Source organism: Balaenoptera physalus, assembly GCF_965194825.1.
Source record: "Balaenoptera physalus genome assembly, chromosome: 11".
Taxonomy (NCBI): Eukaryota; Metazoa; Chordata; class Mammalia; order Artiodactyla; family Balaenopteridae; genus Balaenoptera; species Balaenoptera physalus.
In genome coordinates, this window is record NC_138896.1 from 22,123,196 (window position 1) to 22,136,744 (window position 13,549).

At 40.4% G+C, this 13,549-nt stretch overlaps 3 protein-coding genes across 14 annotated transcripts in view; 2 read left to right on the forward strand and 1 right to left on the reverse strand.

Annotated features, from left to right (window-relative positions):
• Positions 1–13,549, forward strand: part of LOC309638925 (zinc finger and SCAN domain-containing protein 16-like) — a 378,126-nt gene that overhangs the window by 340,518 nt on the left and 24,059 nt on the right. The window lies entirely within an intron of this gene.
• The window catches only part of H1-5 (H1.5 linker histone, cluster member), a 127,339-nt gene that overhangs the window by 38,307 nt on the left and 75,483 nt on the right, over positions 1–13,549 (reverse strand). The window lies entirely within an intron of this gene.
• On the forward strand, positions 7–11,378 carry ZNF165 (zinc finger protein 165). Of its 12 annotated transcripts, none has more exons than XM_082415392.1 (5): positions 9–122; positions 3,791–4,201; positions 4,546–4,684; positions 6,823–6,951; positions 10,929–11,378. In XM_082415392.1, exons 1-5 carry the CDS (start codon positions 12–14, stop codon positions 11,135–11,137), a joined length of 999 nt encoding a protein of 332 aa, XP_082271518.1. In that variant the 5' UTR covers positions 9–11; the 3' UTR covers positions 11,138–11,378. The 12 variants fall into 12 exon arrangements, with proteins under 12 accessions (XP_082271522.1, XP_082271524.1, XP_082271523.1 ...); XM_082415394.1 differs by lacking the exon at positions 10,929–11,378 and adding an exon at positions 10,533–10,922 and having other exon boundaries at positions 11–122; XM_082415396.1 differs by lacking the exon at positions 10,929–11,378 and having other exon boundaries at positions 7–495; positions 3,719–4,201; positions 6,823–7,803.

A 13,549-nucleotide genomic window follows, 5' to 3' on the forward strand; every position in this document is an offset into this window, starting at 1 on the left:
TGGGGCCTCAGATGTCCGGCCCTTTGTCCCCTTTAAACACCCAGTCCCTATCATGTTCCCTTCGGGATTGCAGCAGCCCTGTGGCGCTCTGGACCGGAACCTCAGAGGAATCCCGAGGAAAGGTGGAACTAGGTTTGGCGTTGGGAGAGCGTTCGCGCCCTCCTATTTCGGGAAAGGATAGGGGTTTCCATAGTTACCCCCGCCGCGCGTGACGTCATCGTTGAGGGCTAAGAGGGCGTGGCTTGGGGGGGGGGCCTCGGGCATTCCTGCTTGCGGAGATTATAGGGTCACTGGTAAGAGGAGAGGCCTGACCCAGTCAGGCAAGGCGAGGAAGGGTGGCATCTGTTTTGGATAGGCTGCGTTCTGCCAGAAGAAAACTGCCCCACGGTCCGCCCCTGACTTCTGCTTCTCATGGGAGGAGTAATCCGCCTTTTCGCAGGAAAAGTGGGGACAGCCCGGCATCCTCATGAAATTTACTCACGCAGTAAATATTTAGTGAGTGTTTCCTGTGTAGCGGGGAGGCCGCGAAACCAGTATTGAAACCAATATCTCGTTCAGAATGAGAGAGAAGACAGCAAATCAGGCAGTTGTAAGACTGGAAAGTGCCTCAATTTGAGAAACGCAAGGTGCTGTGAGAGCTGTGAATCCCCTGCTCTGTGACCTCTACTGGATTTCCCCTAACTGCCATCCCTCCGCCAGCAAAACTACCCCCCCAACCCCGTCCTCCTCCTACCCCAACATACACGCCCAGAACCTACCCATTCACCAGGAACCTACTCATCCAACAGGAATCCTGCACTTTACCAAACTTCCACCTTTCCCAACGTAACTAATTACTCCCTACTGTCTGTTCTAATGGCATTCGTTTACATATCTGCTTAGGTATTTTTGTAACTCTGCTCCAACACAATGATTGTAAAGCACTAGATGCTCAATAAATGTATATTAGCTTGAGGTTAGTAAGACATTTGAAACCCAGCTTTAGGGGATATATATCAAATCCTTGAGAACTAGATGATTTTATCTAGAGTTGTGGACTGTTTTAAGTGGATGAGAAGTGATTAAACATCTGAAGACAGAACTTTCAGCTATGTGAGGAGATAACATATGTTGTAGAATCAGCTGCTTAGCATGATAATTTAAGTTTAAGCTAGGAATTGTGGATTCTGTAGGCCTAGTTTACTGTTCATCTTCCTACACTAAATGAGATAATGCCCATAAATATTTAGGACACTACCTGGTAAACACTTAACACGTCTAGAAAACATAACAAGAAGTGAACTTAGGTCTCTATATCAAAAGAATGTCCCCATAAATTATGAAGGATTGAGACTGATATATATACCATAGCTCTAACCCCCCATTTTCCTCCTCTATCATTGCTAAATTTTGTTCGTACTTTCACCCACTCAAACTCTGTTTTCCAAGGTTCAATCTGAGCCTGTGATCTTCATTTCATACTTTTGGAGAATTATCCTCAATATTTATCTTTAACTGCCCTTTCCATGGATCTTATCTAAATTTGTATTTCCATTCCTAACTCCTTTCCATTAAAATCTCTTAATATCTGTTGGAAATGTTTTTCTAAGTGGATGTCTCATCATCTAAAATACAGAATATCCAAAACACAAAGCAATTAGGAAACTCAAATTTCCTAATTTACATTTTTATCCAATAAATCAACAAATGTGGGAACTTAAGAATAAATATTAATAATGCATGGTCTTTAACCTCATGGAGCTCCAGTCAAATGATGAAAAAAAAAAAAAGAAAAAAAAAACAGCCAAACAACTAAAAATAATACAGGTTGATATGTGTTGTATCCACAGATGTTATGTGTTAGGAACTGTAGGAACTCAGAGTAGAGTTGGTGAATTCCTTATCAGAGGTAGTGCAATTCTTAGTCACTCCAATTACACCCTGCAGGCTGGTCTCACTATCAATCTGCTGTTCTTTCCCACTTCCTCAACTCTTTGCTCTCCCTTCCCTTTTGCCTTTCTGGATCTTTCTCATCCTTTATTGTCCAGTTTAAGCCCCACCACCTGTAGGAAATATTTGCACACATAAACACACATTCTTTCCTTTCCTCAGAGCTATTAAGATATTCAGTGTCTCTACCATGCAATTTGTTTAGTACTTCGGCTTTCAACATTTATCAAACATTTTCAATGTGTGTCACATGAAACTTGTTTTGTTATTTAAATGTTTTGTATCCATGTGTGTTTTATGTCATTTCTTTCCAACTATTTTGCAAACTCCTTGCAAACTCAAATACTATTTTTTAAATTCCTTGTATCTGTACATCAGAATAGAGAATATCTAGGCATACCCCATACTAACCAGGTCAGCATCTCCAGGGGCAGGGCCAAGGAATCTGTTTCTAACAAAGTTCCCACATGACAGTTAGACAGTGAGCTCAGCTCTGAATTCAGACTTTCTTGGAAACCACTGCCATATAACTTCTAGCCCAATGCTTTGCTGTGTTAAGATTCTTAATAACGTCCATGTCTGTGCAAGAATCAATAGTCAGCTTGGTGAAATGTTGAGTAGAAGGACATGAAAGATTGGTACTTGTATTTTGCTATTGTACTCTGGGTCTTCACCTCTAAATTCCTTTATTCAGTTTTTCAGTTCAGACACCAGAATGACCATTCCAAAGTGCTGATAAGACTTGAGGAACTCATATCTAACAAAAAGACTAACAAAATACCGATAATCAAGTCTTGGTGCTGGTTTATTATAATTTACTGGTGATATGATAGGTCTCAATGTCCACGACATAGACAGAGCCATGAAACCAGAAAGGCAGAGAAGGAATTGTTGGGACAAAAGGAAACCTACCTGAGACTTTTGGGGAAGAAGCTAGTTACACTGACTGAAATTGTTAACCTCTGGCTGTCAAGAAAAGTTGCCCTATTTTATTATTTAAGAGATTTGTAAGTAATCCTAGTTCCACATTCTGAATAGATAATTATAACATTCTAAGCTTGTATTTCCCACACACTTTTATGAGTATAGTAGCGTCTTTATGTTTCTATCTTTTCATATTGTGGTCCATCCTAGAAATAAACAATATATCTCCACAAACAGTATTTGTCAGGCCATTCTGCTCAGAAGCTTTTGTTGGCTCCCCAGTGCCTAAAAGATAAACTCTGAATTCATGAACTTGACATTTGAAGCTTTCTTCAATAGGGCCTTTGTCTCTATAATCTCCTTATACAAACCTACTGACATTTTGCTTTCCCACTTCTGTGTTCCTACCATTAACCAGTTGTTCAAGCTTGTAATTTACTATTTCTTTCTCCCACATCCTAGTCAAATCCTATCCATTCATCAGAAGTTAGTTTTTTAATTAAGCTTCTCCTGACCATTGTAACCTACTGTGCTCTTTTCCATCTCCAACTTTATGAAGCACTTCTGTCATTTTTCTCTTTTGATGGTTATTTTCTTTATGACTAATAAATAATTTAATTGCATGTGACAAGTTAACATTTAATATTGCCTTATATTTATATTGTCTTATATTTAATATTTGTAATTTAAATTATCTTATTTTTAAAATAAAATTTTAAGCTGCTTTTAGGTAGAAATTATGCAACAGTTGTATTCCACAAAACAGGTATTTCAGTGCTTTTAAGTGTATAATGAAGAATAACTATTTCTATGATGTGATATTTTGTCTTCCTAGACAGTAATAACAATTTTTTTTATCCCTGAGGAGAGCTCTTTAAACTAAAAAAGGCCTTTCACAGAGCAGAAGTGGGATTCTGATCATACATTTTATCTCAAGATGACAACAGAATCAAAGAAAGCTGCAGCTCAGAACCTTCAAGAGCATGAAGGACTTCTGATAGTGAAGATTGAAGAGGAAGATTTTGTCTGGAAGCAGGACACTTGCTTACAGAGAAGTGATCCCCTCAGGCAGGAGCTCTGCCGGCAGCTGTTCAGGCAGTTCTGCTACCAGGATTCCCCAGGACCCCGCGAGGCACTGAGCCGGCTGCGAGAGCTCTGCTGTCAGTGGCTGAAGCCAGAAACCCACACCAAGGAGCAGATCCTGGAGCTACTGGTGCTAGAGCAGTTCCTGACCATCCTACCAGGGGATCTACAGGCTTGGGTGCATGAACATTACCCAGAGACTGGAGAGGAGGCAGTGACCATACTGGAAGATTTAGAGAGAGGCACTGATGAAGCAGTACTCCAGGTACAAAGGGGATGGGAGATCTAAGACCTCCAGGACGGGTGGAGTCCCACAAAGGGAGAAAACGGCCTGAGATTGATATCTAGTAAGCTTTGTAGGAACTCTTAGTTCAGTATGCAGTTATGTCTCCTTCCCTCTCTGTTTGGTACCATACTACCTTTTATAATTGAGTCAGACTTAGTTCTTCCTTCCCCAGTTTTATATTATTGAGTTGGCCAAAAAGTTTGTTCGATCCGAACGAACTTTTTGGCCACCCCAATACTACAGGAGGTTCTCTTTGGTTTTGGAAGATGTTTAATTCCAACAGGGATTCTCTCATAAACTCAAATGTACTTTGTTTTTCTCAGATTCCAGTCTGTGGACGTGGACAAGAACTATTCAGGAGAAAAGTGGCACCTCCTGGACCACCACTTAGTGTCCAGTTCCAGCCAGTGAACACCAAGGTCCTTCATGGTTCTTCAGAACCCCAACTCCTACTGGACCATGGTAAGGGACAATACTGTCTGTGGTGAGCGTCCCTGAAGAACTGGGACAGTGAACCTCCCTTCTCATATTAGTCTTTGTAACTGTAGATGGTCCTTTCCTTTATTACTTAATGAGAAATAGAGAACATTTTTCTTGTGTGTCATTGGCCAACCAGAAAAAGAGAGAGAAAACTTTGTTTCTTATCCAAAATGTCTCCTTTTTTTCATGTGTTCTTTATCCATAATATTTCCAAAACATGAGATGTTTTCATGTTATGAGCAAGTTAAAGGAAAGAAAATGAATGAGTTGAGATGTCAGAGAATGAGAAAAGAAGCAAAAGGGAAAGAAACACATACACAGAAACAAAACATGTTCATAGAGAAGCACATACAATGATAGAGAAAAAGAGAGGCAAATATGTGATGATATACTCAGAAATAGAATATAATTCACAGATATGTAGAACAAGATCCATATTGTTGCCTTTTTTAATTTTAATCTTGGTTTTACAAAGCTCTTTTATGTTTTTATAGAAAGTTGGCCATACTTGCACTGACTACCTCCATAGAATCCTCATTACTATTCGAAAACTCATTGTTTAAAAAGTTCATGGACTCAATATCACTTTAGGTGTATATGGTCCCAAAAATAAACCCAAGAGTAAATTACAGTAATTTTTTTTAATTACCCAAATTCTGCTTTCAAGTTTTCTCTGGACACATTTCCGTTCACCCCACCTAAAATTGTAAATTTTCCCACCCTAAGACCAGCACTGCCTAACCCCCTTTACTGCCTAGCTTATTCTAGACAAAGGACACCCTATAACAAAGAGGGGCTGCTTGATTCCAGCATAATATAGAGTCATGAGCACAGTATATGGTTGATGAGCTAGAAGGTAGGAATTTTGAGGACTAGATCATAGTCCTGGAAACCAGTCTGAAGAGCTCAGGTGTGTTGTAGAAGAGATTAAGGGTTTCTGAGTAGGGTGTAAGAGGATGACAGGGGTTTTTTGTTGTTGTTGTTGTTGTTGTTTTATTTTTGGCTGCATTGGGTGTTTGTTGCTGCACGCGGGCTTTCTCTAGTTGCAGCGAGCTGGTGCTACTCTTCGTTGCAGTGCACGGGCTTCTCATTGCGGTGTCTTCTCGTGTTGCGGAGCATGGGCTCTAGGTGCGTGGGCTTCAGTAGCTGTGGCACATGGGCTCAGTAGTTGTGGCTCGTGGACTCTAGAGCACAGGCTCAGTAGTTGTGGTGCACGGGCTTAGTTGCTCTGCGGCATGTGGGATCTTCCAGGACCAGGGCTGGAACCCATGTCCCATGCATTGGCAGGTGGATTCTTAACCACTGCACCACTAGGGAAGTCCCAGGATGACAGGGTTTAATGACAATTAGTCTGGTAAGGGTATTTAGGATGACTGGGAAGAAGAATAGCTCAGAGTCAGAACAACAAGGAGGCTGTTACAGTTATCTAAACAGGAAGTGGCGAGGTTCTATAGTAACAGAAATGTAAAGAAAGGGAGGTATATAGGGGACATTTAGCAGAAATGACAGAATTTGATTATCCATGAATGATGAAGAAGAAATGGAAGGGTGGATTGGATGGACAGAATTTGATTATCCATGAATGATGAAGAAGAAATGGAAGGGTGGATTGGATGGATAGATGGATGGAGGTTTTTCCCACCACATACATACCTCAGAGTCATTATAACTTTACTTTTCTCAATGCATCTATGTCCTCATCTGCTTTCTTTGAGATGGTGCCTCCCTTTCATCCTCTAAGCCTAACACTAGAAATATCATAGACCCAAAGTTCCTCAAGAGCCCTCTCAGTCACATTGCATGGTTCTTTCTCCTTACTTTGTTCCCCACCCCCATTCTTGCTGGTGGTGATCCTCTTCCTAATCTTTTCTGTTGTATCTGCTCATCCTCGGATGTCTGTTTCCTCTCTCTGCCAACCACTGCATAAATTACTTGCTTTTACCAATTTTTCTTTCTTTTGTATCCTCATCCATCAGTCCTCTCATTCCAAAGGCCACACATTTTTAGAGTGGCCAAATGAAGTACCAATAGGTAACCATCTTGCGTGTACCTCAAAGTTTTATTTTCTATCAGCTCAGCAAACAGGTATTTACCCCTTTATTTTTTCATCATTATTTTAGATAATGAGAGTGAAAACAGTGGATCCATGCCAAAGCTGGAAATTTATGAGAGAATGGAATCGCAGAGAATTATATCAGGAAGAATTTCAGGATTTGTATCAGAAGGATCTGCTGAGCCTCAAGACATCTGTAAGTCTACAGGCAGGATAAAGAGACAACAGGAAAAAGAATCAGGGGAGTCTCAGAAACCATCATCTGCTCAGGATGGAGGTTTTAGTAAAATCCTCACCCACAAAAATACACTTACAGGTGAAATAATAAGCCATGATTGTTGTGAGAGAAGCCTAAATCTGAACTCAAATGAATTTTCACACCAGAAATCTTGTAAACACAGTACCTATGACCAAAGTTTCAAATGGAATTCAGATTTTATTAAGCATCAAAGAATTTATGCTGGAGAAAAAATTCACCAATATGGAAAATCTCTCAAGAGCCCAAACCTTATTAAACATGCAGCAATTTTCAGTGGAGAGAAAACCCATCAGTGTAATGAATGTGGGAAAGCTTTCAGACACAGCTCAAAGCTTATTAGGCATCAGAGAATCCACACTGGAGAGAGACCTTATGAATGTAATGAGTGTGGGAAAGGCTTTGGGGGGAGCTCAGATCTTATTAGACACCAGAGGATTCACACTGGGGAAAGACCCTTTGAATGCAAAGAATGTGGGAGAGCATTCAGCCTGAACTCACATCTTATCCTGCATCAGAGAATTCACACCAGAGAGAAACCCTATGAATGTAGTGAATGTGGGAAAACCTTCAGAGTGAGCTCACACCTTATTCGACACCTGAGAATCCACACTGGAGAGAAACCCTATGAATGCAGTGAGTGTGGGAGAGCCTTCAGTCAGAGCTCACACCTTAGTCAACATCAGAGAATTCACAAGAGGGAAAACCTATTAATGTAAAGAACTTAAATTCATAAGGAAATAGCAAAACGTGAAAAACATTGAATAAAAAATAAATACTGGGTGAGATGAATGACTGTAAGACCAGTGTCTCTTTATTCTCTCTCTCATTCTCAGTTTTCTGTTCTGCATATGATCTTCACCTGTATGTGTCTGCTTTCTGTGAGACGGTGTTCTCCCTCTCATTCTCAGTTTTCTGTTCTGCATATCATCTTCACCTCTATGTGTCTGCTTTCTGTGAGACAGTGGATGTACCTCTTCCGTTGACCACTAAAATCAAACCAAAATAGCAGAATTTGGGGGAGGCTAATAAATGGGTTAGTCTATGGCAATGAAAATAGAAAAAGAGGATGCTCTTGGGAAATAACCATGATTACAGTGTGGGGGGAAGAAGATTCAGGTAAAGAGACTGATCATCAACTCTAGTTAATGATTCTCCACAAGAGGAGGTAGGCTAAGCCCAGGAGTGGAATAGCTTGAGCAAGGTACTGCAGAACAGTTCTTTTGGAAGATTCCTTTAAAGAATGAAGACATAGCACAACTAAATTAGACAGTCGTGTCAAACAAGAGGACATATACAGTGGTGGCATTCCAATATGTAAGCCAAAATCTGTGTCCAGAGGTCATGCCAGGAAGTGAACAACCGGAAGAGCATTTAAAGCAAGAAGCCATAATCCAGAGGTTCAAATAAGACAGGAGGAGAATAGAAGCAAATTAGGCAAGAGCTAGGGTTAGAGGTAAGGAAAGGTGTTCAAATTGAACTAAACCTTAGAATTTGGAGGAGATACACAGTAGTATAACTGGGATTTTACTGCCACGTATGCTGTGGGGTTTTTGGCACCTTCCTGGGGTAGGTGGATAGAGAGTGTAGTTCTGGGGAGCTCTCTTGACAGAAATAGGGTTCTCTGGCTACTGACAATTGTGGAAGAGGGCTGAAGCAATTAGTACTAAAAATATAGGTCCTGAAACTTTATTTCATTGCTGCTGGCTGCTATTCTCTCCAGAAAAGATCTAGAGGAGAGTGTAGAAAGGGTAGGTATCTGAGAGAAGAGTGGAGAGGAATCTGCAACAAGTTGGAACTCTACCAATGATTTCAGTATATAAAGATGAATCCTGCTCTACTTGTTTTACCTTTTAGATGAAGCACATTTGAACTAATACGAGAAATAAAAACATATTTAAGGCCTAAATATTCTATAGTATATAATGCTTTTATATGAAAACTCTCTGGCTAGAAACAGAACTTCCATATGAAAAGTATAATCTAATGAACAAAATTTTCCACTAAGAGGCTTTATAAAAAAAGTCTTAGCATTTATTTTTCAATGCCCTTGAACTAGAAATGTCCTGATAGTATCTAAATAACCCAATATTTGTTTTAAGGTAATGTTGAACCCATAGTTTCTTTTTACAGGCACTGTGCTGATAAAACCTGTCTCATGATTGTACAAGTGCTGTTATTTTTACCATTTTATTTTATTTTATTTCCCATTTTATAGTTGAGAAAACTGAGCTGTAAAGTGTCTGGCACAAGAACACATAGTAAATGGTAGAAACGGGATATAAACACACATACTATTCCAGTGCCCTAGTTCTTAACCTTAACCTTGACTATGTCACTGACAGTATGACAACGGGATATAAAATTAGAGAAGACAGTACTGGGGAATTCCCTGGTGGCCCAGTGGTTAGGACTTGGTGCTTTCACTGCGGGGGGTCCGGGATTCAATCCCTGGTCCGGGAACCAAGATCCCGCAAGGCGCGCGGCACAGCAACACAGTTTTAAAGTTAGGGGGAAGGGGTTTGTATATCACCCTTTTAGAACTAATTGACCATACGTTTCAAAATCAAGGCGGCAGCAGGGACCTGGTAGGCTAGGCGGCGACTTTGCCCTGGAGGCCCCGAGAGGCTACCACGAAGACTACCACCCGCCTGGTTAGCAGGCATTCGGGCTTGTATGGCCCGGGGGCTGTTGCCCAGGGTTTAACTTCCCTCAGGGCTGCTGTTGAGATTCAGGAACAGGATTCCAGAGGTGAAGGCGGCAGCTACAGGAAGGGGCTGCGACTTAGATCGCCCCCCCTCACACCACACCACACACATGCACACCCACACACCTGTCTGTTTATGTTGCTAGTGAACGTCTGCACACCATTTGATCATTTACTAATCATGATCAGAAGTCTTATCTGTAGATTTATTTCTAGTGGAAAACACCAGCGTGCTCGGTTTGGTATTTTTGATTTCATCCCTTTGTGGCCAAGCTTCACATTGTTTCCAAATTATAAATTGTATTGTTTGTCTTGCCAAGTTTGTGCTTTCTGTCACATGTGACAAAATTCACCAGCATTGTCAGTTTTCCTTTTGAATTAATATTTTAGTGGTTCGGGGCTTCCCCGGTGGCGCAGTGGTTGAGAATCTGCCTGCCAATGCAGGGGACACGGGTTCGAGCCCTGGTCTGGGAAGATCCCACATGCCGCGGAGCAACTGGGCCCGTGAGCCACAACTACTGAGCCTGAGCGTCTGGAGCCTCTGCTCCGCAACAAGAGAGGCCACGATAGTGAGAGGCCCGCGCACCGCGATGAAGAGTGGCCCCCGCTCGCCACAACTGGAGAAAGCCCTCACACAGAAACGAAGACCCAACACAGCCAAAAATAAACATAATAAAATAAATAATAAATAAAAAAAAATATTTTAGTGGTTCATTCAATGAGTTTCAAGATGACTAGACTTCTTTAACCTCAGTTAAAGATTTCAGTAACCTTTGGCATTTTTCTACGTTAGTAATGATTTATTTTGCCTTAGGAATGACCCCGACAAATCAGCCCCAAGGACAATCCCCTTGAAGCAGAGACTGCCATATACCCCCAACCCCTGGAGTAAGAGTTTACTCAAACTGTCATAGGCCATATTGGCTGCAGCCTTGGCTATTAAATATCAAAGGGAACAGAACAGTCTCCTGACAGTAAAAGAGGAGGACAACACGACTGTGGGAGCAAGGTTGCAAAGCTTCAGTCTCTATTCACCCTGACTAGATATATTAGTCTCCGTGTTTCTACGTCCTCTTGAGGATGGAATAAGACTGTGCACATTCTTTGTCTATTGTACGCCCTGAGAACTGTTCCCTAAGATGTCTTTCTAAGGTATTAACTCTGGTTCATTCATTGAGTCTTTCACACCCCAACCATATCTTGTATCCAGGCTGTAGCCAGTGCCTGTGGAATGGGAGTGCATTCCGAATTTCCTCATCAAGAGACACAGGAGCCACCAACTATTCCTTTCCAGACTATGAAAAAGACAGCTTAAATGGGAATATCCAGAATTCCAGGCCATTCATGAGCAAGGTGAACATCAGAATCCATCTTGAGAAGAAGGGAGTGGTTGAAAGTTCTGCCAGTTATCCAGATTGAACAGCATCAGGAACACTTTAGACATAAGAAACACCATGCTGAATCAGACTGAACATCCATCCTCTCAAGTATTGCATTCCAACTTGGGTTGCATCAACAAAGGACATGATGCAGAATAACACAGTGCTGTCCTCCCTGTTATCAGCATCAGCAGGAAGCTATGCACCAGCTTTCCTAACTTCATTTAAAAACCTATTCCTGACTGATCTCATAAAATAAAAATTATCTTTATTTAAACCTATTTGTATTTTCATCATGTGTAATTTCATAGTCTAACCTCTACTGTACATTTAGTGCTTGCTCTGTAAAGTAAACTTACTCTTTTGTCTTAAAATTTTTGTACCCTCTTTCCTATTCCCTTATAATAGAAGCCAGATCATCTACCTGATCTTTCAGACTCACCTAAGCCTTGTTTGTTTGGGTTTTTTCCTTTAGTCCCTGTAGTCTTAAAGGGTCAGAAATGATTCTAAAATATCTCCTAGATCTGTCCTCTTCAGTATTACCTCCTCAACTGAAGAAGGGCCCTTCTTCAATTTACCAGTTACCTGGAAGTCCTGCCATTTACAACAATATGGATGGACCTTGAGGGCATTATGCTAAGCGAGGTATATCAGACAGAGAAAGAAAAACACTGCATGATATCATTTATAATTGGAATCTAAAAAAACTGAACTCATAGAAACAGAGTAGAATGGTTGTTACCAGGGGCTGCAGGTGGGGGAACTGGGGAGATGTTTGTCAGAGGGTACAAACTTGTAGTTAGAAGGTGAATAAGTTCTAGGGATCTAATGCACAGCATTGTGATTATAGTTAGCAATACTGTATTATATACCTGAAAGTTGCTAAGAGGCTAGATCTTAAATGTGCTCATCACAAAAAAAGATGAGATAATCATGTGAAGTGATGGAGGTATTAGCTAACACTAAGGTAGTAATCACATTGCAATATATGTGTATCAAATCCTAATGTATACCTTAAACTCACACAATGTTGTCAATTATATCTGAATTTTTTAAAAAGACAAACACAAAAGTATTTTTTTAATGTCAGTATCTTGAAATGGATTCATTCTGACATGAAACATGTTTTCCCAAATCCCACTATTCATATGTCATGATTATTAGCTTTTAGATTAATAATAAATAAATGAAATTTTATTTTATTTATTTTTTGGCTGTGCCATGCAGCTTGTGGAATCTTAGTTCCCCTACCAGGGATCAAACCCAAGCCCACTGCAGTGAAAGCGCTGAGTCCTAACCACTGGACTGCCAGGGAATTCCCATAAATGAAATTTTAAATTCATGCTATACCAAAAAATGGGATTTAAAAATGACTCTTCCTTTATTCTTTTCATTTTAAACCAAAATTTCTCAGTCTCAAACGTAACTTCTTCTTATAGACCCAAGTTTTGTTTTGTTTCCTGAAATTTAAAAAAGTCTTAAAATATTAGAGCCCATCTTTCCCATCTGAAGGCACTGCTCTTCCATATTTTTTAAAGAACGAATATTTGGTTGGAAAGACAGCAACGTTTATGTCTTCTGAATGTGAAATTTTTATAAAAGCATAATAACAAATGCTCTGCAATATATACCTTAGGAAAAAAATTTTGGTTTATATTCTGGAAACACAATTTTAACCTGTTTCTTAAGTGATATTTGTAAGGTTTTTTTTTTTTTAATATTTATTTATTTATTTGGATGTGCCGGGTCTTAGTTGCGGCCCGCGGGATCTTCGTTGTCACATGCGGGATCTTTAGTTGTGGCATGTGGGATCTGGTTCCCTGACCAGGGATGGAACCCCGGCCCCCTGCACTGGGAGCACAGAGTCTTAACCACTGGACCACTAGGGAGGTCCCTATAAGCTTTTAATATGTATTTTATTTTTGTTTATTTCTTTATTTAATATGTCATACTTTTTCTGTTCGTCCATTTTGCTTTGGCAGAGCCAATACTCACCAGTACTACAACATTCTTAGACCAGCACAGGAATGCCTGTATTCAAGATGCCTTTCACATGATACCTTCTTTTATCCTCATAATATCCTTACTCACCACAATTACAAGGGTTTTTTCTCCAGTATGGTTTCTCCTGTGCTTGATAAGATTTGAATTCCAGCTGAAATTTTTCCCACATTTATCACCTGTTTGTTTGAAGGTTTCTCCACAGTTGCCTCCCTTGTAAGGTTCCCCACTGAGTCTGCTAGATGTGTAGTGCTAGCTTCAAATATGTGTGACTTAATGCAGTCACACAATGCCTTAGCACTCACAAGTGTCCTGCTTTCAGAAGGTCAAGAGCTTGGTTTAATGCCCTGTTGTCACAGTCTTGAAATTCTTAACTTTATCGTTCAAACTGTGTTTTGTAAGTGAAGTAAAGTAGGACAATAGAGCATGTGCCTGAGCAGAGGATATGCCC